This window comes from Silene latifolia, chromosome 2, assembly GCF_048544455.1.
Source record: "Silene latifolia isolate original U9 population chromosome 2, ASM4854445v1, whole genome shotgun sequence".
NCBI classification, from domain to species: Eukaryota; Viridiplantae; Streptophyta; class Magnoliopsida; order Caryophyllales; family Caryophyllaceae; genus Silene; species Silene latifolia.
Genome location: NC_133527.1, coordinates 107,079,692 through 107,105,858, shown reverse-complemented (window position 1 = coordinate 107,105,858; position 26,167 = coordinate 107,079,692). Strand labels below are relative to the sequence as shown.

At 38.6% G+C, this 26,167-nt stretch overlaps 1 protein-coding gene across 1 annotated transcript in view; it reads left to right on the top strand.

Annotated features, from left to right (window-relative positions):
• The window catches only part of LOC141642880 (lipase-like PAD4), a 36,610-nt gene that overhangs the window by 8,679 nt on the left and 1,764 nt on the right, over positions 1 to 26,167 (top strand). The window contains exon 3 of the mRNA XM_074451856.1: positions 25,042 to 25,764. Coding sequence (XP_074307957.1) covers positions 25,042 to 25,764 — 723 coding nt within the window. The remainder of the gene's footprint in view (positions 1 to 25,041; positions 25,765 to 26,167) is intronic.

The window sequence follows — 26,167 nt, the reverse complement described above, 5'->3', positions numbered from 1 at the left end:
CATAACCATCCAATACGACCTCCTACTGAGTCATCAACCACGTATCACACACGAGAAAACACACTAACACCAAATGTTACTTCAACCTTACTAACCAAATTTTAACACTGCACGATTCCATACCCCATACATATCATATTCATCTGGCACAACTATTCTATTTACTCATCCAACAATTAATCATTAACATCCCATGTATAGTAAATTACCAGTAAATTATACAACAATAGATTCAACATTTGCTTAAATTATTTACACACACTTATATTGCACCACAATTTAACCATTCAAACTACGTAACAACTAAAGTTTGACTTAACAATCATGCCCTTTACCTTCACACAACTAAAGTTTAAACCAGTTTAAATCTTAAGCTAACAAAATGGAGTACAACATAATAAACTTTTACCAACAGTCTGCTCAAAACATGATATTTGGTCATAATTTGTCATTTTTCCTCATGCGACATTACTCTTCCCCTCTTAAAAGGAACTTGTCCCCGAAGTTCACCTTCAAGACGAGTTACAAATACCACACGAAACGATAACTCCACACAGTCTTGACATTACGAAATAATTGATCATATGCCGAGACCAACAACTATGATAGTACCTCATTGACATTACTTGGATAACATGTATACATATGTGTATACTTAGGGAAAACAATCGAAAAACGAGGTCATGAGACGCAGCGCATCAAACCAGTGTATGTGAAAACTATGTACTTGTTTTGGAACATGACTACTCAACATGTTACTAGCTCAAAATTATCATTTATGACGATAAAACTTAACCACCGTTTTAAAACAGTAGCAATTAGCTAAAACATGGCATTACATGAGACTAATATAAACCACCTTGATAATACATGTATAATGTAATAAGAAATATAAAAGCATGATTACTAATTTACGACACAAGACATAATCAACCCATCCTTTCCATAAGTCCAAGAAAAAGGACTATATGCTTCAACAGAGGGCACTCGATCGAGTGGAAAGCACTCGATCGAGTCCGGAATAGGCTATTCGATCGAGTGTGGCATACTCGATCGAGTACCTAGAGGTCAGTACACTGCCTAGGTCATATATAGGAGGTACTCGATCGAGTAGAGGGCACTCGATCGAGTATCCGCTAGTCAGGTCACCCTCCAACGCCAACTTGAAGTGAAGAAATCATAGCCAAACTCCGGGGTTGCACCCCGACATCATACACCTGCATTACGAGTCTAGACAATCCGACAAAATACGGCCTTATGGCCAGCTACAAACCAAAACAAATCCAACGTATGAAGAAACAAAAGAAACAAGTATCATAAGTCTACTAGAGAACAACAACAAGAAACAATCACTCGAGGTCGCCACCTCGATCCTCTTTCTCCACCAGATGTGCCGGCTCCCCATATGCCTCCTTCTGCGGTCGCTCCCGTACCTGGGTCTCCTCATGCTCTCCATGGCGCCAGACATTCGTAAGGATAGCTCTCAGGGATTCCCCACGTGTCCTAGTCTACTCCATAGGAGTGAAAGACTCCACTATCGTTCCCGACACCTCGCCACCAAACTGGTTGCGCCAGGTTGGTCCCAATGCCCAGCATGTATGCCATCTCATGAAGATTTCGGAGCACTAAGGTGTTGGACACCCTCTCCATTAGCTCACTCACCTGCATCTCGGGGCTAAAAGAGGAAGGGTAACTGGATTATTGGTACCGTGGTGGCACGGGCTGCACTGGCTGAGTCTCGCCAACCATCTCTCTCACTCGTCTGGGACCTCTCCCCACCCTAGGTACCTGGTCCTCAAGTCTAGCCTGGTCTTCCCCGGTCGGCTCCGGCATCACCTTCAAAAGACCCTCATCTATCAGGTAATACTGCCGGGTATGGGCGGCCTCATCATCATCTGAGTCTGACGCAACCATGGCTATAGTCAAAGGCTCAGTCACAGGAAGATGCTCTAGGTCGGGTACTCTCATCCAACTCATACCCCACACCCTTCAAGCTAACCCTTCAAGCTAACCCACCACCCTCCAACGTCCTCAGCCATTTCTTGCCGATGAAGTAAGCCCTGTCCATAGTGGGCACAACCGGAACCATCAGTTTGAAAGTCGTAGTGGCCTCAAAGCTAGTCAATCTCTCAGCTAAACGGGTGGCAATATCACCACAACTCAAGTACCGGGTCGGAGATGTGGCCATCAAGGCCAAACTAGCGCAAACGATGGTCGGGGCACTAAAGGTGACTTGCTGCACTCGGGTGGGGTTCAGATAGGCGACCAACAACATAACCTCATGCGAGTTTAACTTACTCATATCCCTTCTATCATAAAGCAAACAAGTCAAGGCTCGGAGGAAGATCTTCAGAGTGACATGCTGAACATCATTAATCAACATATTACTTGACGTAGGTGCAGGCCTACCAGTGAAACAAGGCATGTATCTGCTAGCCCCACACTCAGTCAGGATATCTCTAAGAGATCCCTTCTCAGGTCGCGCAAGTCTAAGGTGAGAAGCAAACTAGTCCATGGTCAAGAAAAAACTGGTGTTCATCAGACAAATCTCTACGGTCTTTGCTACCACATCATAAGCAAAGGAGCTCATAAACTCTAAGGTCAAGAAAGGATAGGAGTGCTTCCTAATATGACATAACCCCGCCAAACCCAGGGTCTCAAAGATATGCCTCACATCCACCTCTATCTTTAGGTCATCCAAAAAACCTGTGTCAATGCACCTAGTGGGTCGCATACGACATTTCATCAACTCAACAAAAGCATCTCTTTGCTTGAAATCAGCAAAGACTACGGTAGGGTACTCAGAAACTAGTGGGACAGTAGGCCCCTGACTCCTCTCTCTCACCTCAGGCTCAGTGGCTCTCGATCTCTTGCTCTGACGGGTCACAGTTACGGCTCTGGGCATCTGTTTCAACATATTTTTAGCCACACAAATCGGGTTTTTCTCAATCAAAAAGAACCTTTCAAGGTACTTATGGGTAGAGAAACAACAACATAAAGTAAACCATTTTAAGACAACCAAAAATTTTCCGATTCACTTTACTCTCATAATTTTATAAAAGATGGTTTCAAAGCTTCAAAACAACAAGTTTCGCAATTACAAGGAGTATTGGGATCTTAATCCCTCAAAATAAACTTCACAAAAAGATTATTATTACAAACAATTGGGCAAAATTCAGTTTTGGGGCACCTTTAAGACGGAGTTTTAAGACGAACTTTTGGGTGCAATTAGCCAAAATCAACACTATACATGATACCAATAGCATTCCTTACTCTATTTCCCCCTTTAGGTATGCAAAAGATGAATAAAAATCAAATTTGTAGAACAAACCCTAGAAATTTCGGTCCAAACATACTCATAAATCGGTTTGATTTTGCAATTTCTAGCATCAACAACAATGATTTTAACTGCTTATTACCAAAATACAACAACTATAAAGCAAAAACTTGGGTGTAAAACGAATTTTCAGAAAAATCTCCATCTCCCACATATACTAATTGATTAAAACAAAGAAAAGGAGTAACAATCTTACCTTGAATGAGTTGTAACTGGATTGAGCGAATTAGCAAGAAGGACTCAAGAGGATTCAATCACAAATTGCCCAAAAACTTTGAGAGAAAAGGTTTAAGAGAGATTTTAGGGTTTGAATGATAAGAAGAATAAGAAGAGAATGAATGAATAAGGGTGTATGAATCCCGTTATAACCCCGGTACTGTGGCGACTTACTCGATCGAGTGACTTGGTTACTCGATCGAGTAGCCTCTACTCGATTGAGTTGGAGTTGCTCGATTGAGTTTCCGCTGGTAAATCCAATGATTTCGATCAAGTGTCCCAACTACATCGAGTAAGGCCTACTCGGTCGTGTAGGTACTCGTACTCGGTCGAAAAATATTAAAACAAAGTCAAAGATTACGAATTCGGTTAACCGTTCCTGCAAAAAAAAACAACTCGTTCTGAGTCTAGGGTATACTTGGAACTCGTCACTAATTATTTCCATCCAATTACCATCAATTAACACTAACTCGTATATAACACAATTATCATATAACAACAGAGTTACTCTACTTTTACTTACGCATATCCAAATTCCATCATCCAACATGTGCATACAATTTTGTTAAGCATTACATTCAGCAAGTCAACTATCACTTAGTACTCATACTTTACTCTACTGTCCGACATATCTCAATAATCCGATAATCGCAAATTATAATTTACACTATTACACTTATTCATAGCAATATACGACGTCATTCATCTATTAAATTCCACAGCACTACACGACAACATCACAACATTTAAAGCACATATAAAGACTTGTACGTCATTACTAACTGTCACGTTATCAGATATTCTTATGAAAACTTCTCACACACCCACCATTCCTCAATATTCATACACACATTCCCAGCTTCACAAACACTTACACATTCCTACGCTACTACTTGCACACACAAGACATTATCCTAGACTCAGATACACCTTTACCCCCCTTATATATATCACACACACCTATACACACACAATTCTCGACTCAATATTCCCATTCGAAATAGCTGGCTTAAGCACATTGGGGCCAGGATTTTTGAAAGAGGGCGCCTTCCCACCCAAAATCAAGCAATTGCCGGGGCTCCCAATACACATACACCAGGTTCATTTTATTAGATTCACTATGTTCATTAGGCTCATTGGATACAGGTTCCAAAATCGTCGCTTTGATACCACTTTGTAACACCTCCATCTACCAAGAAGCCTTAAGAAGACCATCCCCAGCAGATAAGGGTGTTACCATCCTCGGGTGTAGTAAATATCAAACGTCAATAAAAGAACAATTAAGTTTGTTACAAGTTTCTCAATAAATTAAAAGGTACAACTGTCAACATCTATCAACTACGTGATACTATCTCTGCCATGACTCGTGGTAGACTCGTCCCTCCAAGTACCCAGCCAAGCTCCACATATCAACATGCTAAGACCGACTGCTCACCATAATGGATCACGACAGACATAACACAAGAAGGAAACACAGACAACGCCACACAAAGTCAGTAACTGAAGAACCACACAAACACAAAACACAACATACATACATCCAACACCACTTCCAATTATCCACCACACTTCTGACTGCCCAAAGGCCAAGTCCGGCCAGATTACGGCTGCAACCAGTAATCCAAACCGCCAGTGGGGGACCGCAACCGTTCCTACCTAAGCCCCGCTCATCAATACCGAGCGCAAACCCATGTTCTTTAATGTGCACATCCCATCTTGTGGCGGGTTCCACAAGGGCGAATCAAGGGCTTGAAGCCCCTCCCGCAAGTGTCTCCACTCAACCGAGGGTGCACCTCGCGAACCAGAGACAACCAAACAACACAACCAACTACAACCAATCCACACTACCAATAACTATACCAAAACTAATTTAACAATACAATCGATATACTAAACAACAAACAGTACTGAGTAGGAAAACCTACCATTAGCAATACCACATATGACCATAAGACGACAAGCAACCACCATAACCACCTATACAAACAGTATGACAACTCTATTACTACTACCACAACTATAATCAAAACTGAGGAAGACGATGATGATGACGACGACATACCTATACACAACATTTCGGCGACAAGACCGCTACCCAACTCATGCTTCCCATCCCCATGGTGTCTCAACTCACAAAGGGCTCCAAAGGGTGAAGATTGGTGAAGGAGAGAGACGGCAATTAGGTTTAGGAGAAATGAAATAAAACTGATTTTGGTTTCACGACTTCTCGATTTATATTTTACCCCTGAACTCCAGATACTCGATCGAGTATGGGACTTACTCTATCGAGCGGCCGCTACTCGATGGAATCGCAGAGCTACTCGATCAAGTAACCCACGCTAGATCGAGTTCCTTAAACCCAATGGTTACTATGACGTAAGGTTGAACTAGTAAAGCTTCCCAAGGTCTAGACATGTGTTTAAGGTTAGTCAACGATGGTCAACGTGTCCCTAACAGGGTGGGTATTACAACAAATGCATCTAAGATGTACTATTTCCCTTATTAGTTACACACAGTTTTTTGTTATCATCCTTCATTCCTTTGTGTACACAAATTTTCATCATAACTTCATAGGTCACCAAATATTTTACTTACTATTTTTTATGGTCCTTATCCGTGATAACAATACATCTTAAAGTGGAAAATGATAACTGTTGACCGGGATAAAGGAGTACTATTTACATGTGTCCTTCGTTCCAGTCAATAGTTTACATTTGCTTTATTTCTCCCTTACAAAATAAAGTAAATGTAGACTATTTCGTGTTGTTAAAAATAATCATATTATCTTATTCTTTTCTTATTAAAAAAAGAATATTACTAATAGTTAGGTAATCGTCGATTTCTATCCCACAATATAAATAAGGATGCCATGTATTTATGTTATTTGTCAATTCATTCATACTTCAATAATTCAATAATACAGTCAATTACTCCCCTCTTATAATCTTTACAAATGGAACGGGGGTAGTAGTAGTTTTTACTCCAACCAAATGCATTCCTAACTTACCATCCAAAGTTATTATCTTCCTCTTTTGTTAGCAAAAGAGATAAGTCTGTTAAGATTTTGTTTGACAATGCATTTTAGGTATCTTATTTAATCAAAATAGCTTATTTAACCAAAATTTTAGGTACCTTATTTTTTCGTAGTTGCTCATTCATGGACTTTTTTTTCATTATTTTTCCATTGCATGCCCTTTGCCTAGAAACGAAAAAAAATCTCTCTAATTCCCTCCCTCACAAAATTAATCAAATTTATCAAATCCGTCAAATTACACAATTATGGATGTTAATTCTCGTATCGATCAAGTAATAATTCTAATTCGTAATTGTATTAATTATATTATATCAAATTAACGAATTGATTTACAATAATTAAATTAGGCTTTATTTAAACTGTCGTCGGCGTTGGGGGAGGAGAGGTGGCCGTCGCCACGTTGGGCTGAGACATGACGTCCATTGGCTGTTGTAGCGATGATGCTGATGGAAGGTTATGTGGTAGAACACCGGCGTCGCGTCTGATGTTGGTTTGCAGCGATGCTGGTGGTCGGCGTTAGGTTAAAGGACGACGGCCGTCGATGAGGGATGGTGTGTGGCTGTCGGCAATGGTGTGGTGGTTGCTGTCTGCTGGTGGTGGCTAGGGTGTGAAAGGGTTGTAGAACAATTTCATGAAAACAAATTTTGCGTGTTTACTGCTTCTTCATGTTTCACTTTTCACTTTTCATTTTCCTTTTTTTTGTATTGACATAAGACTATGAAGATGAGAGAGAGACTGAGGGTATGAAAATAAAATCATTAAAATAGAAGGGGTATTATGGTCATTTATGTTCATGAATGAGTAAAATACGTTCATGAATGAGCATCACCCTATTTTTTTGTAAGCGTTTGGCAAGTATTTTATTTAACCAAATAAGCTAACTGAAATGAAATGCTTTCTAGAGTAGCTTTTGAGATCTCAGGTACCTGATTTGATTTGATTTTCCTTCTTTGCCCTTTAAATCTATACTATTAAATAATTATCATATCTTTTTACGTAATTTCACCAAAATCAGTTACTTTTTCAGTTAGTTTGCCAAACACTTTTTTATATAATCATTTACCTTATCAGCTATTAATTTTCAGCTACCTTATCACTTGACTTTTTAGTTTTAGGTAGCTTTTCAGTTTTCAGCTACCTTTTAAGTTAGTTTTACCAAGCAGAGTCTTAGTACTAGGGTACAAGTATCTAGCGTTTGTAATATATTTGAAAAATGAGATGGCGTTATTGGGTAATATTGAATCTTGACGCCACCTCTCACATGTAATATGTCGGCAAGAGGTTGTTCTAATTTAACCAGAGGTCGCGTGTTCGTGCCCTGGGAACGCAGCAGTGTTAAAACTCATGAGGGAGAGCTTTAGTGCCATAATGGTCCTGCCTGGTTCCAATCCGAATTAAACTGGATAGTTTACACCAAAAAAAAATTAAAAGTTATTCTGTTTCAATCATTTATTTACCTTTACTTAAAAAAATTCATAGAAAATATAAAAGGTAAACAAATGAATGAGATGGGAAGTAGTAATATATTTTTAAGCTTCATGCGTTAATTCCCTATACACTAGGGGCGCTAGTACGGAGTACTATTTACGTCCAAGTTGAGTATGTAGTCGATTACGTTCAAAGAGTCTTATTCATTTTATATTATTGGTCATCATTGATTCAAGAACTTTACAAAAGAGTCGTAATTAATATACGTACAGTTTTCAGTCAAATTGAGCAGAAAAGTCCTACCTATTCTTACAAAAGTGAAATATGAACAAGCATATATATAGAAATAGGATCTCGTGCGAACTTCAAGTTCGGTACAAACTGTACGAACTAAATAAAAACCCAAATTGCTAACTTACTGTTATCATTTCCGTCCGCTATTTTCAGACTTCCCTTTTACACCTCCCATTCTCTCTCCTCACGCCAAACCATAACCCCATAAAACTGACATAGTCTCTCACCTTCTGGCGCCGGTACCAGAGCTCCGGTAGCCACCACGAACATCAACTCCGACCAATCCTCACTCTCTTCTCAGACCACACCATCTCCCCAGTACATCTACACCCTATCACCACCTTGTTTATGGCTTAAAATCACCGTCATCGGTGACGGCGACATATTTTCCGGCTGGTTATGACACGTATAGACTCGGAATATCGATCAAGTGCATTTGTGGTATTAACTTTTCGAAATTTCTCGTCACTTTTTTGTAGATCTAATAAATTTTCAGTCATTTCATTGTGGTATTAAATTTTCGAAATTTTCCATCATCGACTATTTCAAATTCCAAATTTTCCGACAGTCATAAGGACGATAAGCTTTTTGAGATTTTTTTTCTCATTTTTGTAGATCTATAATTTAAATTAAAAGGTTATTGAAACTTAAAATAATCTCGGTGGCGTTGTGCTCGTGGGCTGTGGTAGGAGCTGGTAAGTGGGGTAGGGGGTCTGGTGACGCGTGGGTGCACTCAGTGATGGTGGTGCAGTCGTGTGTCGCCGGGGAAACGAATGGAAGCAGTTATGTATGAAAATGGGTGGTCACCTTGTGGTGATTCAGTGTCGACGACAATGACAAACGTGTCAGAAAGAGGTCACTGGCGTGAGCCTGGGGCGTCGGGGTGGCGTTGGTAATGGTGGCGGTGATGTCGCCGGTGTTGTCTGTGGCATGGTCGGGGTAGTGGTGTGGTGTTAGTGGGGATAAGTTTGGTAATGGTGGTGATGGTGGTGGTGGTAGCGGCGGTGATGGTGGATGTGGCGGTGGTAGGGCAGTGGTGGTGGCGGGGGCGGTGGATACGCAAAATACCACCTAGATACACATAATATCGGCCCGGATACACATGGTATTACTGCAGGATACATGTGTATCTAGTAGTTATATCATGTGTATCCGGAAGTATCTGACTTTTAATGACATGTGTACGTGGGTTTGAAAAGATGTGTATCTAGCTTTAATGTCATGTGTATCCGCCAAAAATATAAAATGTATCCGCAAAAAATATAAAACGTATCCTAGAGTTAGTGTTAAAACTTGTAGCAATTTCCATAAAGTGTATCCGCTAATAATATAAAATGTATCCGCAAATAGTATAAAATGTATCTCGGAGTTAGTCTTAAAACTCCCAAAAAAATTAGTGTTAAAAAAGCGTAAAAGTGCATCCAGAATTTTAGGGTGGAAAAAGTGTATCTACATATGTTATAAAATGTATCTGAATAAGAGGTGTATCTAGTAAGGAAATAAAGTGTATGGGAAAAAAAAAAAAAAACTGTGTTGAAGCTAGTTCGTACGGTTCGCACCGAACTTTAGTTCGCACCTGACCCCGACTTTATATATATATATATATATATATATATATATATATATATGACGCTATCCATCACAAGCTGAAGACAGGGCAAAAAGATAGCATATTACCTAATATGGATACTAGTGGGCCACTTTTGGTATTAATATAATACTAGGTAGTATCCCGCGTTTCGCGCGGCCTGTTTTAATATTTTATGATTATAATTGAAAAAAATTATATAATTTATATATGACCTTCAATATTTTCTCTTATAAATAATTTTTTCTCAAATTTAATATTTTTATGGTTAACTTCAATGTTTTAAAATAAAATACATAAGAGTTTTGATTAAAACTAATAAGTGATAATTAATTATGCATGATCAACGTTTTATAAATAAATTTGTGACTGATGAAATATCATATTAATCAAAATAAAATTTATTCAAATAATACAACAATCAACAATAAGTTCTCAAATTATATCATTTCACGATACTTTATGTCTCAAATCAATTAATATTTATTCAAAATGATGTGAACATAATTTTATGTAATTTTTAATTTTTTTATGTAAAACATGTGCTATTTATCTATCAAACATATAGAGTTCAAACTCAATTTATTTAAATGTTTTGATTGTATCTTGCATGTGATATGTCTCAAACATATCTATGGGAAATTTGCACCTTTTGTTTTTTTAAACAATTATATATAATAATGATGTTTAAGAGTTAATTACATGTAAATATAATAGGTTAAACTTTCTCAAATATTATTTTTTGATGTTTCACTTCAAAGTATTTAAAAGATAACATATGAAATATTTAACCAAAAGTAATACGGAGTATTTGGTTAATTAGTCATAATCAATATTTTATATTTGACTTATACATATTTAATTATAGATATTAATATTAAAAAAAATGTAACATATTTTCTACTTTTTCATGTCATTTATGATACTATATTACTTAATAATCATTACTTTTAATTTGATTATTCAAATGCACTCGCGATCACTATGTACATACACACTCGTACACATCCTCGTTATCACACTATTGAAACCTATCAAAATCTCATATGTATTCAATTTGTCCAATATAATTTTTTTCATTCTCAGACTATAAAAACTTATCTCTTAGGGCTTCCTTGGATTGAGGGTAAAAGAGGAGGAATGAATAGGGGAGTGATATGTAAGGTGCGTTTTCCATGTTTGGTATGAGAGTAACTATTCACCTCCCGAATCTATTACTTTCATGAAGAGGTAATACATTACCCACCCTTCCCCCTGGGTAATGATTAAGGGAGTAAAACATTTACTCAATAATCATTACTCCTATATGCCAAACCAATCTTCGAGAAACTCATTACCCAATTAATTAACTTACTCAGTAATTATCACCCAATTAAAATTTACCACATAATTATTCCATGCATTCCAGGCAAGCCCTTAGTAGTTTTTTTAAAGTTGTGTTTTTAATATATACAATGACTCTTCAAAATATATTTTTCTTAATGGATTTAATAGTCTAAGTTTTATAACTTTCTCAAAATGTTTTTTTACGTAAATGTAAAACATTGTGAGACACTCACTTTAATCATCTCTACATATCAAAATAAATATTTCAATAAATATAATGAAAATTATACTCAATTACAAGCATTTTTCACAATGAATGTAATTATTTACATTTTAGAATTTTTATCAAAGCAACTTTTTAGTAAATTTAGAACCAAATCACCGTAATTATTTAATATAATTTTATAATAAATTTTATTAAACTATAATTAATACTTTGCTGAGATTTATACAGCATTTATTATGTTTGTATTTAATTTCAGCTGTAATTAATACGTGTATTTAACGCTGGGTTGACACGTGGCGCATCTACAACGTTTCAACCCAGTTATATATATATATATATATATATATATATATATATATATATATATATATATATAGACAAGATTTGACAAGAGACATTAAAAAAATAAGAAAATAAGGGAACTCTCTATGCAAAGGGCGACAGAAATGAAAAAAAGGAGCTACATTGTTTTGCAAAAGTTAGATATGGATATTAGTGGGCCAACGCGTGTTTTACGCGGTAAATATCATTAGCTACGCATTTGCAAAAATTATAAAAGTTCGATATTTTTAATATACTCGTAAAGACAAATCAAACAAGATCTCACATGGCGTGTTTTACGGGGGTAAATATCGTTAGCTACGCATTTGCAAAAATTATAAAAGTTCGATATTTTTAATATACTCGTAAAGACGAATCAAATAAGATCTCACATGGATATATTTTCACTTATGTATTGAGAGAAAATTGCAATTGAATGCTTATTTGTGAATAATGTATAAAAAAAGTGGTAGAGTGGAGTTAATTGGAGGAAGTATGCGTGTGATAAATAAAATGTTATCATTTTGTATTTAAATGTGACCAGCATACTAGTCTTAAAATGAGAACATATATGAACTTAGGTGGGAACATTTATGCATGAACGTGGTGGCATAAGGTAATGTGGTCAGAATTTTGGTAGTTCACATAAAACATCATCTTATAAAGATGACATTTTTTACTCATCATTGTGACATATGAGTATGAGTCACCATATTACTATCTTATACACAATTATGACCAATCTAACGGTCTTAGAGTGAGAACATTTATGTATAAACTTGGGTACATAAAATAATATGGTAAGAAATATAGGACACATAAAACATCTTATAATGTTCACATTGTTTACTCATCATTGTGACATTTGAATATGGGTCAAAGTGTTACCATCTTATACACAAATGTAACCAATCTGATAGTTCTAGAGTGAAAACATTTCTACAGGAAGGTGGTGACATATGACAATATGTGACAATGTAAACATGTTAGCATGAATGAAAAATATTTGAAATTATGAGAAGCATGGGTGTAGGGTTAGATAATAGTAGATTGAAGTTTGACGTGAGAAAGAGTTGTGATATGGTGGTAATTCACATGCAAAGAGCAATAAATGCAATGGACCCTAATGTTCCCTCTCAATAGAATATACAATAAACAATAAGCATATAAACAATAATCATTAAACAACTCAACCCACTTGCACTTTACGCGCCTCATTTCCTATGGATACATCATTATTTGCTCCGTCTCTCACTTGTGACGGATAATGTTCGTCACAAATGAGAATTTGTATGACATCAACAATGTTGTTATAGTTAAACAAGAAAAAAAAAAGATAACAAATAGCGCAGATAAAATACACACTGATTCATCCCAAGCAAAAGGGAAAACCTACCTTATTTGTTTCGCTTAATTAGACAAACCGATTTAAAACATTATTTAACCATTATAACTATTTGGCATTGTTAGCTTTGGGGTTGTCTTGTCGTGTTCTCAAATATGTGGACAAGTTTATCTAACCAAATTTGACTTAGGTATGATAATGTTGGGGGTTCGATTTTCACCTGGGACGACATAATGTGCTCATTTGAACCAAAACAAAAATGTTAGAAAATAGTATAAAATTATGAAGTGATTGTTAAATATATAATTACTATAATAAAAAAATAACCTACTCTCATATTCTGGTCATTATGCAAATCAATTTTAAGGTTTCTTACCCTCCACAGATTGTGTTTGAAATCATTTACTCGGTGAAGAACATCATGTAACACAATCTTAGGATGTTTTCGGATATCACATGTGTGAGTGACAGTTTTAGTGCTTGGCATTTGGCAATCAAAACGACTAGTAGAAAATAAGGCAGGATGCATCTTAACCATCTTTTGATACAAGGCTATATGCTAAGAACAATTGAATAGCACAGACAAGTACGACCTTTCTCATTCATTAGAACGATATATTTATACAGGAGAGATAGCTAGCTTTAGAGTTACCCCTTGCCCAAGACATACGATATACCATACCACAATATAATACGATATGGGCCTCTGTTACCCTCCCTCAAGAGGAAGCATACTGATTACAAATGGCCATCTTGCCTAATAAATACGTAAACTGAGCGACACCAAGAGACTTTGTGAGGATATCATCCAACTGATCAGTAGTACGAACATAGGAAGGAGCAATGAGACCATATTGATGGCATCACGGACAAAATGACAATCAATCTCAATGTGCTTAGTCCGCTCATGAAAGATAGGATTTTGAGCAAGACTTAAGGCGGATTGATTGTCACATGATACAGATACGTTGGTGGGGTGATGAACACCCAGGCAATGCAAAAGACCAACCACCCACTTGATTTCGCAAGTAAGAGCTGCTAAGGAGCGATATTCCACTTCCGTGGACGACACAGAAACGGTGGGCTGCTTCTTCGTTTTCTAGGACACAAGAGAGGAGCCCAGAAAGATAATCCAACAAGTGAGAGAACGATGCGAGTCCGGACACGTGGCCCAGTCAGAATCGGACCACCCGGACAAAGATAAGGTAGCATCAGCCTGTAATAACAGGCCCCAGCCAAACGCACCCTTCAGATAGCGTACAACATGAAGGGCAGCGTCCCAGTGATAGTCACGAGGTGTGTGCATAAACTGGGACAAGATGTGAATGGTAGACGTAAGATCGGGATGAGTCACAGCTAGATAAAGCTGGCCTACGAGATGGCGATACCGTTCGGGGTAGGTAAGAAACGGACTATTAAGACAACCACGACGATGATTTTGGTCCATAGGGGTGGATAACGGCTTACAACCCAAGTATCCGACCTTGGAAATAATATCTACAACATATTTTCGCAGACACAGGTAAATGCCAACGAAATTACGAGCGACCTCCAATCCCAAAAAAATACTTCAGGTCACCAAGGTCTTTCATATGAAAACAAGAATGAAGATAGGTCTTAAAGATAGAAATGGCGGTAACATCATTTCCCGAAATAACCAAGTCATCCACATAATTAAGAATATTCAAACGGACATTACACTTTGTATATGTAAACAAAGAGTAGTCGGACTGACTCTGAACAAAGTCGTATTTTTTCAGGGCAATACCAAGTTTGGCAAACGAGCAGCGAAGAGCCTGTTTCAGGCCATATAACGACTTCCATAAGCGACAAACCATACCCGGCTGTGGTGACGAGAAACCAGGAGATAAGCCCATGTTCACCTCATCCTCCAAATCTACATCTAAAAAGGTATTATGAACATCCATCTGATGTAAAAGCCATTTCTTAGCAGCGACAACGGCTAGAAAAGTACGTACAGTAGTCATTTTGGCGACGCGAGCAAAAGTCTCGTCATAATCAACACCCTCAGTTTGATGGTTGCCAAACACTACTAAACGGGCTTTCAAGCGCTCAATAGTGGAATCCGACTTATACATTATTTTGTAAAGCCACTTACTCCCAAGGTCTTTCTTTCCAGGAGGAAGAGGTTCTAATGTTCATGTTTCATTAGCGATTAAGGCACAAATTTTGGAGTCCATGGCATTGCGCCAGCCTTCATTCTTCACGGCTTCCTGGAAGGACCGTGGCTCTGTATGCGCAGTAATAGCTGCTAGAAAAATAAGGTAATCGGCAGTAAACTTTTCACAAGAAACAAAATCATTGAGCGGGTAAGGCGTACCTGAGACAGACGGTGAAACACGGACATGAGTGACAGCGGACAGACTACTACCAGGCAACTTAGTTTCAACGACATAATCACGAAGATGGGTGGAGGGAATCTTGTGGCGATGACCACGACCAAGAACCTCTGGCTCAACTGCCGTGTCACCTTCCGGGAAAACATCGGGTATGGTACCGGAGTTCGGGGTGACAACAGTCGTGGAAGGAGTATCCTCACGCGGGTCATTAGGCGTAGCATAATCCGAGTCAATATATATATCATCAGTAATGTAAGGGGAGACCTTATCAACTACCGGCTGAGATGGCAATTCAAGGAAAGGAAAGCGATCTTCATAAAATACCACGTCCCGAGATACAAAGAACTCCTTGGTATCAAGGTCATAGAGATACCACCCTTTCTTACCAGAAGGATATCCCATAAACACATATCTACGGCTACAACTAGCAAATTTATCACCTTTGGCGCGTTGATTATGGGCGAAGCACAAGGAGCCAAAAACACGTAAGGTAGTAAACAATGGTGGAGTATTGAAGAGAACCTCATATTGCGTTATTCTGTCCAATAAAACAGACGGAGTTTTATTAATAGTATATGCAGCGACTATGACACATTCACCCCAAAACCGTATTGGAAGTCCGGCTTGAAATCGTAGTGCACAGGCCACATTCAAAATATGTTGGTGTTTACGTTTTTTTTATTAGGAAAGGTTAGTATATATCATCATCAAAAAATTGGGGTATACATCAATTCAGTATATATCACAAAAAAAAGAAATAAAAAATCAAAGATTACAAAGTTTGAAACCAACTCCTATCTTTACTCTTTAGCACTGTAACATTGAGATTTAGAAATTTGCTCTTAACATCTGCCAAAATCTCCTTCACCATAACTTCAGGTCTCCTTACTATTTTGTCCACCCATGCTTCATTTCTGACTCTCCAAATCCAGTAAACCAAATCCACATGACAAGATCCAATATATCTCCTCTGAAGCTTAGTAACTCGTCTTGTAGTTGAGAACCAGGTAATCAAGTCTGGCAACCTGAATTGTATAGCCAAAAGAGCCTGCAGCCAGATGAGCCTGCAACAATCTATGACATATCTTAGAATAAGGGCACTCATAAAAAAGATGGGAATGGCTTTCTGATGTGCTCATGCAGATAGGACAGTAAAGATCAATTGACAATCCCATTCTGATGAGTCTATCTCTCGTAGGTAGCCTCTGAAGTAAGAATTCCCAGAACACAAAAGAGCATTTGGGAATATTCAGTGAACTCCAACAGAGGAATCTCCATTCATCTTTAGGTTTATGCACTCTCAACCAGTCATATCCAGCATTCACAGTATAGTCCTTTGTTTAATTAAGCCATTTGTTATTACGGTAGGCTTGCTTGAAAAGAGTCATTATCAAAGAAATTTTCTTCCATGGCCAGCTATAGTCTGTAGGAGCCATGTAATCATTCCCAGTTTATATCTTTCATATAGACATGGCTAACCCAACGAACCTATAAATGATCCTTTTTGTTAGCAAGCCACCAAACATATTTCCCTAGCAAAGTCTTGTTCCAGGTTTTATCATCCTTTATGCCTAGCCCCCCTTCTTCCTTTGGCAGGCAACAGGTGTCCCACATTACATTGAGGGAGTTCTTATAATTAGAGGTTCCACTCCAAAGGAAGTTCCTGCAGATGTTGTTACTCCTATTCATTATGCCACTTGGAATCAGAAAAATGGAAGCCCAATAAGAGTGCAAGGTAGCTAAAACTGAGTTCACCAGAGTTAATCTACCAGCATATGACAGATGTTTGCCCCCCTCCCCTCATCCCCTAATTCTAGCCACAATTTTATCAGTCAGCTTCAGGCCCTCATTCTTAGTCGGTTTCTTAGAGGAGATAGGGACTCTCAGATACTTGAAAGGGAGAATGCCTCTATGAAACCCAGATATCTGCAATATGTCCTCAATTGTGCCAGATCTAACCCCATTGAAGTAAATGTCAGATTTACTCCTATTAAGACATAAACCAGAAGCTGGTGAGAAAGTAGAGAATTTTATAAGAATCCACATTATAGAGGCCTCATTCCCTTTACAGAAAAGTAGAAGGTCATCTGCAAACAATAAGTGGTTAAGTCTGGGATGACCGCGCATTGGGTAAAATTTGAATCCATGCTGCAGTGCAACTACCCCTAGAATCCTTGAGAGGTATTCCATGCAAATAGTGAATAGGAGGGCAGATAGGGGATCACCCTGCCTTAATCCTTTCCTACCTTTGAAGAAACCAAATTTGATACCATTGATAGACAGAGAGTAAGTAGGGCTAGTCACACAGGTCATTACCAAATCAGTGAATTTCTGGGGAAATTGAAGAGCTTGCATCATTTGTAACAAGAAGTCCCATTCCACAGAATCATAAGCTTTCTTTACATATATTTTCACTAAGCATCTTAGGGAGGCAGCTTTTCTATTGTAGAGCCTAACCAAATCTTGACAAATGAGAACATTCTCAACAATATTTATACCTTGAATGAATCCTCCCTGACTCTTACTCATAATGTCAGGTAAAATTTTGCTCAGTCTCTTGCACAAAACTTTAGCCAAAGTTTTATAAAGAGTGTTACAACAAGCAATAGGACGAAATTCCAGAACACTGGTAGGATTAGGAGACTTAGGAATTAAAGTAAGAGTTGTTGTATTCACCCATTTGAGAAGTTTCCCAGTCTAGAAGAAATTTTTAATTGCTGCAGTAACTTCACCCCCAACAATCTCCCAAGAATCTTTAAAGAATTGACTTGAGTACCCATCTGGTTATGGAGATTTGATAGACGAGATGGAAAATAAGCATTCTTTAATCTCATCATTAGTCACCTCAGCCAATAAGATGGAACAATGGTCCTGAGTGACCAGTTTCCCCTTCCTAACAGTTGGGCCGTGAACTGCAGTAGTTGGAAGAGACGACCCTAACAAAGTCTTGTAGTAGTCTAAGAAAGATGCTTCAATTTTATCCAAGTTTGAGTGCATCACAGCATCTGTACCCTGAATACTGAAGACTCTGTTGTGAACCTGCTTAGCCCTGATCTAACTATGAAAAAACCGTGTATTCTCATCACCATATTTTATCCAGTCAACCTTTGCTTTCTGACTCAAGAAACTGTGCTGAATCTTACTAAGATGTCTATAAGATTCAGCAGCTGCACTCTCAGCAGATAATAGGACAGGATCATTATGGTTTAAGTGCATTTCAACTTGTATTTCCTCCAGTAAAGCCCTAGCCATTCCCACTGAGTTTTCAACATCAGAGAAACCATTCCTATTCAGCAAATTCAGAGGAACTTTCAAATTTTTTAATTTAGTAACCACCTGATACATTGGAGTCCTTATTATGTGAGCATTCCAGGAATTGTGAACAACATTTTTGAACTCAGGATCTAGACTCCACATGTTGTAGTATCTGAACTGCCTTTTTCTTTGAACCCCACTATTTCTTCTGTAACAAACACGTGGGTTGTGATAAAAAAGTTCTTCAGGAAGGAAATGGACATAGGCTTTAGGATACAAATCCATCCACTCATCATTCACCAGGAATCTATCAATTCTTGAGAAGCCCCTAGAAGTAGGAGCTTGTTTGTTGTTCCAGGTAAAGAAAGCTCCTTTCCCCTTAATATCCATTAACCCACAAGAATTAACACAATCTCTGAACTCAGCAATGTCAGACCATGACACCTCTCTACCAATCCTCTCATTAAAATTTAGTACACAGTTAAAATCTCCACAAACTCCCCAAGGCCCCTGATATATGAGTTTTATCTCCTTCAAATGAGTTCATAATTCTAACATCTCCCCATTATCATTTGAGCCATACACAACAGACAACAAAAACTCATCCCCAGAAGAGAATTCAGTCTCTTTGACAGTTATGACTTGGCTATTTTTATGCAGGGGGGATACACCAAAGATCTGAGGATCCCAAATTACCCAAACTCTACCACCATGATGATAATCACTATTATTAATCCCTTTCCAATGATCCCCTAGCTTACCTAAGACTGTAGCAAAATCTTGTTCTTTTATTTTTGTTTCTACTAACCCATATAGACCAACATTATTTTGAAACAAAAATTTCCAAACATAAAGCTGTGTTGGCCCCATTTATTCCTCTCACATTCCAGAATGCAACTCTATCCATTTGAAACTAATCCAGTTGGTTCCTCTATTCTCCCATTCAAAGACCCGACACTTTCAGGGCTAGCAGTAAGAGCTTCCACATAGGACTTGGTAGGAAAAACATTAGCAGTGTTGACATGTTCCTACCTAGAAATTTGTTGAACAACCGTGACTGGAGTAATCAGAGAGGAGTTATGGTAAGTAGGACCTCCAAAAGGCAAATCAAGAGCCTTAGGAGGAGCTGTCTGAACCACTGGAACTCTCTGAACAGCCCTCCATACCGTCTTAGGAGGGAGATGAACTGGTTTAGTCACAGGAACATGAGGTTGCTTTTTTTTTGCACATATCTGTAGTGTGACCAATACCTTTGCAAACTCCACCGACAGAGGGTTTCCATTCATATTCCACCAGTATACTAACATCCTTTCCCTTATCGTCAAGGAAATATAACTTCTCAGGAAATGCTTGACCCACTTCGACCTCCACTAACAGGCGAGCATATCCCAGTCTAGTTTTGTCCTCTGCGGCTCCATCACGCTTAACAAACTTACCCAACAAACCAGCAAGTTTCTCAAGACAGGACTTGCTCCATAATTTGAGCAGGAGACCACACAGACGTAACCAGATGAGAACAAATTGAACTTTCTCCTTGTGCAAACTACAAGATTCTTTCCATTGTTTGACGACTAGCGGTTTATTGTCAAACATAGGAAAACCTTGCTGAAGCACCAGAGATTGTCATTCTTTAGTGGGAAATCGAACAAAAAAAACACACCATTTGGGAGAAAAGATATCTTATCTATTTTATATGCTACCCACAGTTCCTCAAAAACCCTTCCAGCAATTCCCATGGTGGATTACTCCCCAACACATATCAAACTACTGCAGTGTCCCAAAAGTTTAATTCGGACTCAACATCTTCATTAGACAATTGTAATAAAGGTTTAGGAACAGAATTATCTAAAGATTTCTGTGGAGATTTTGATTTCTTACCTTGAACCTCAGTCCAGCCTTCCACATCTTCTGTAACCGGTTGATCCTCTTCTCCCTCATTAACAATTGTGCTAAGATCTAACACAGGAATGCCAACAATTTCATTGACCTCACGCGTCTTTTGAGCATCACATGTATGTGGAATATCAGGAGATTGATGAGAGGACGATGGTTGATCCATATCTAAACGAAGATCCGATCAATTAGTAAAGGAAAGACGGAGTTTTGCACGAGATTTAACTTTATTTTTTAATTGAGATTTTTTTTGTTGATTTTCCTTGCCATTGTGCAAGTTAAATCCTTAGAAAACCTATAGGGAAGTCAGAGCTTTTTCTCTCTAAATCCATTTCTTTTCTTCCGTTGGTGTTTACGTTCAACACGCCCATTTTCTTGAGGAGTACCAATACAAGAGGAATGAAATAAAATACCCTTTTCAGCAAAATATGGTTTCAGCGAATTGAACTCTGTCCCATTGTGACTACGAACAATTTTAATAAGAGCATAAAATTGACGTAATATCATAGCAATAAACTGCATAAACTTGTCATAAACTTAAGTTTTATTGGACAATAAATAGATCCAAACGGCACGAGATCAATCGTCCATAGTTGTTAAAAAATAGCGAGCACCACATGAAGCGAGATGGTCATACGACCCCCATAAATCACAATGTACCCATTCAAACAGACGGTCACTTTTATTATTACTTAATGGAAAACTGTTACGGACATGTTTCGCACGATGACAGACCTCACAGGGCGATGTCAATGTTTCTTCGCTATTACTAAAAAATGGAAGTAAATGAACTACTTGACTGGATGGGTGACCCAACCGATTATGCCATAATGGAAAAGATCCTCCTATAGAAACTGCGTTTGTGACGATCTATTGTTCTTGCCGTAGGTAGTAGAGCCCGTCATGTCTATCATCGAGCCCAATCACCGCTCTCTTTCTCAGGTCCTGAATGGTACACAAATTGGCATTAGTGATGACTGCACAATTTAACGCATCACATAATTGCGAAATCGAAATTAAATTACAACGTAATTGAGGGACAAATAGGACCGAATTTAAGGTAAAACACAAAAACAAGACAACACGTCCTTCTAGGGACGCAGATACGCGAGTACCATCAGGTAGGCCGATTTCACGATTAGGAACCGTGCGAACATCAAGAAGTACAGAAAAATCACCGGTCACGTGATGCGAGCAACCGGTGTTAAGAAGCCACTTACCCGAGAAGTTATGAGTAGAAAACCCATAGACAGTTACGGGATCAGATGACTCACCACTATCAGCGGAAGCTTGTACAGCATGCGTTCTCAGGTTTCGATGTACCATTGTTTGAGCCATTGTCACCACGGCTAGACATCTCTCTACCACCACCACAACCGTGGCCACCCCTGCCGCCACTGTGACCCCCCCCGAGAGAGGACCACCTCTATTCGGCTTATTAATACCCTTTAGCTCATACCACCAGTTCGGCAATTCATCCATAAGATCGAAACACATGCTGCGATCATGGCCTTTACGAGTACAATTACTACACACTAGAGCCTGCCTTTCCGTACGAGTCAGCGTAGAGGAAGAGCGAGGTGGAGGAGGAGGGTTTGTACGGACAGCAAGACTAGCAAGCTCTGTTGCTGTTTCTTTGGTTTGGTCAATACCACAGACACGTTCTTCTTGTGCAATTAAATGAAAAGCATGATTAATGGTGGGTAGAGGGTTTTGAGATAAAAGAACATACCGTAAGGACCCATAGGGTTTGAGGAGTAAACCGAGCAAGAACTGATGAAGACGATCAGACTCACGCCGAGCAATATGTTGCTTGCCGACATCACTACCACACGGACAACAAATAACAGGCTCGTGTTTGTCGAGTTCGTCCCATAACTGGCTCAATTTTCCGTAATAGACTGCTACTGCGGCAGTCATTAAGACTTGCTTTAATTTGTTGTATACGTGGACCATCGATAACGTTAAAACGTTCGTGAAGATCATCCCACATACGTTTAACGTTATCATATTTAGAAAGTAGTGAACGTACCTCAGGATCGATAATATTATTCAACCATGAGACGAGCATACTCTGAATCGTTGTCCAATCTTCCTTGGTACATGGCGGCTTTGGCTCGGTGTAGGTGCCGTCAACAAACCCGAACTTTCCCCGAGCACGGAGGGCGTGGCCAACATCATAGACCCAGTCATTAAAATTGTTGAGTTTGAGACGAATAGACGTAAACATGTCACCAGGCTAAGCCTGGGGACCAATAAAAAAAAAAGAGAGGAAGAGTCGATTTTCTCGACTGCGGTGGTTTGAATATTATCGCCAGAGATGACGAAGACGGAATTAAGGTTTATAATTTTAATTTTGAAATTTTTGAGAGGCTCGATACCATGCTAAGAACAATTGAATAACACAGAAAAGTACGACCTTTCTCATTCATTAGAACGATATATTTATACAGGAGAGATAGCTAGGGTTAGGGTTACCCCTTGCCCAAGACATACGATAATATACCATAACACAGTATAATACGATATGGGCCTCTGTTACTGTAACAAGATTTGGATCAATTTAATTTAAACTTGTTGAGAGAAATCCAACACAGAATCTCCTTGATAATAACTTCCGGCCACCAAAAGTCTGACATAACTTGACTTGCCTTTGTAATTGTTATACACAGGCTCCCCTCCTTATTTTGCCTCTACTGCATTTGCTTCAAAAGCTCAAGATTGATAAAGCAAGTTTCTCGGGCCTGATTTAGTGCAATGATCACAATATCTATCCTCATTAACTTGGTTTATGTTTCTTTCCATCCTTTTCCTCACGAACGCTTCACATTTAAAATCAGGAAAACCTTCAAGATCATCAATGTCGTCATCCCAATTCCCAATAACATTTTCTTGACTGATATTCTTTAACTCCTTTAATTGAAATAATAATGGTCCATTAAACTGACCATACATTTCTTGAACTTCTGTTCACAAAATTCGTGCAGATTTTTTAGAGGTGAATCCTTCTTTAATTCCAAATCAATTGAGTTAAGAATCCAACACGTGACCAAATTATCTGATCTTTTCCATTGCTGATACCTTGGATAAGTAACTGCAGGCATAGTTGTAGTTCCATAAAGGAATCCAGGCTTATTTTTGCTTCACGAGCAAGGTAACAACACTTCTAATCCAACTTAAGTAGTTTCTTCCATTAAAAGTCGTTGAAAGCAGCTCCATACCAGGAATCTGACAAATATAGAGGATCAGCACAAATGTTACAATATGCTGAATATGTTACGAATTGATTTTTGGTAAAATATGATGGTCTTTCTCATTAGAATACCGCCATATAAATACAATACGACAATGGGTCAAAAGCCCATATATTGATAACGGCCTAAACCGGCCCTAATACCCCTCTTAAACTGGAGCATGAAGTTCAAGAATGCCCAGTTTGCAGAGAAGAAATACAGATTGTGGCAAGGCTAAGGCTTTGATAAAAATATCAGCAAGCTGAGAATGCGTAGTGACATGAGAAGGCCGAATCAAACCATCAGTTATGGCGTCACGAGTGAAATGACAGTTAATCTCGTGATGCTTGGTTCGCTCTTGAAAAACTGGATTTTGAGCAATATGGAGTGCAGACTGGCTATCACAATAAAGACGCATAGGACAAGGAATAGAAACACCCAAACTCGAGAGCAAACCCATAACCCATTTCAGCTCACAAAGAACATTAGCCATAGCCCTGTATTCGGCTTCAGGAGACCAGAGAGAGAGAGAGAAACAGTCTGCTGTTTCTTAGTCTTTCAGGAAATAGGGGATGAACCAAGAAAAACAATCCAGCCAGAGACAGAGCGCCGAGTTAAAGGACAACCGGTCCAATCAGAATCACACCACCCAGAAACGGTAAAATCACTATCTGAGCGTAACAAGACCCCTTGACCAGAACTACCCTTAAGATCTCTGACCCCTTGACCAGGACTACCCTTAAAAGTTGAGAGAGAGAGAGAGATTGAGATGTTAGGATTAAGTTAATGCAAGTTCTGTACAACATTACTTTGTATACAAGTGTAAACTTTCTTATTAACAAACTACTTTGTTAGAGTTAGTTGGATTCCTTCTTCTCTTCGTGCTGCTTCTACTATGACAATTGCTTATTCAATTCCCCACGGCGACCCCTGTTTCACTGTAGTTATTCAAAAAAGTTATTTTGTGCTTTTGATTCAAAACTAAGGCAAAGGCAACCTATTCATGCCCATGTACCCTGTACATCTTAAATACTCATTTTGTCTCGATCATTTGTTTACCTTTTTTTTTTGTTATTATTATTTGTGAATGATATTTTATTCAAAGATAAATAAATGATTGGGACAAAGTGAGTGCCTTACTTGTAGACAACATTTGACTTATGTAATTCTTGTATCAAAATGCAGGTGAAAACCCTATTAGAAAAAAGCAAGTCAATAATAGTAACAGGGCATTCACTAGGAGGAGCATTAGCATCACTTACAGCACTATGGCTACTCTCTTACCACCAAGCCACCCCTACACCTCCTCAAGTTCTCTGCATCACCTTTGGCTCACCGCTTCTCGGAAACAAATCTCTATCAAAATTGCTCCTCCGTCAGAGATGGGCCGGGAACTTCTGTCATGTCGTGTTCAAACACGACATCATTCCGAGGCTTCTCTTTGCCCCCTTAGACTCCATGGAAAATCACCTCCATTTCTTTCTTCAGTACCTTCAATTATCGTCAATGAACTCACAATTTAATAAACTAGCCCTCCATGTATCCCAGGAAATGAAGAGTCAGTTATTCAGTTTTGCATTAGCTTGCACAGAGGCTGTTGCAACGGTTACAAATGAGAATTCAGTTCCACCAGGCTTGTTCTGGCCTTTTGGTAGTTATTTGCTCTGCTCAGAAGATGGCGCGATTTGTGTGGGTAATTCAGTTTCTGTTATTAAGTTGCTGCATTTGATGATGGCTACAGGCGACCCGGGTTTATGTCTCGAGGAGCATCAAAGGTATGGGAGTTGTGTAGAGAAGTTATCTTTCCAAATTTTGATGAACAAAGGTTTTATGCAAGGAAAGTTACCCATATCGAGTTATGAAGCAGGTTTGGCACTTGCATTGGAGTCTTCGGGATTAGCAATCGAGGTACCTTCTTCTTCTCCATGCTTCTTTGCTATTTTGATTCTGCTTCAGTTTGTAGATTGTCATACGATCCAACTATACAAGCCCTCCCGTTCTCACAATAACATGAGCGTAGGGCTCTGAATGATCTAAGCCGGCTCGTAAAGCCCTCGAAATCCGCTCGGCTCGAAATCGGTCAAATCTGATTCCGAGCGGATTTCGAGCCGAGGTGGACCAAATCCGAGCCAATTCCGAGCTTAGAAGAGCTCGGAATCAGGAGCTCGTTTAGGCTCATTTAGTTTATTATTGTTATTATTATTATTGTTGTTATTGTTATTATTATTGTTATTGTCATTGTCCTTGTTACTAGTTTTAAACCTGTGCAAAATTGCACGGGTATGTATTTAGGTTGATATGAATGTTTTTT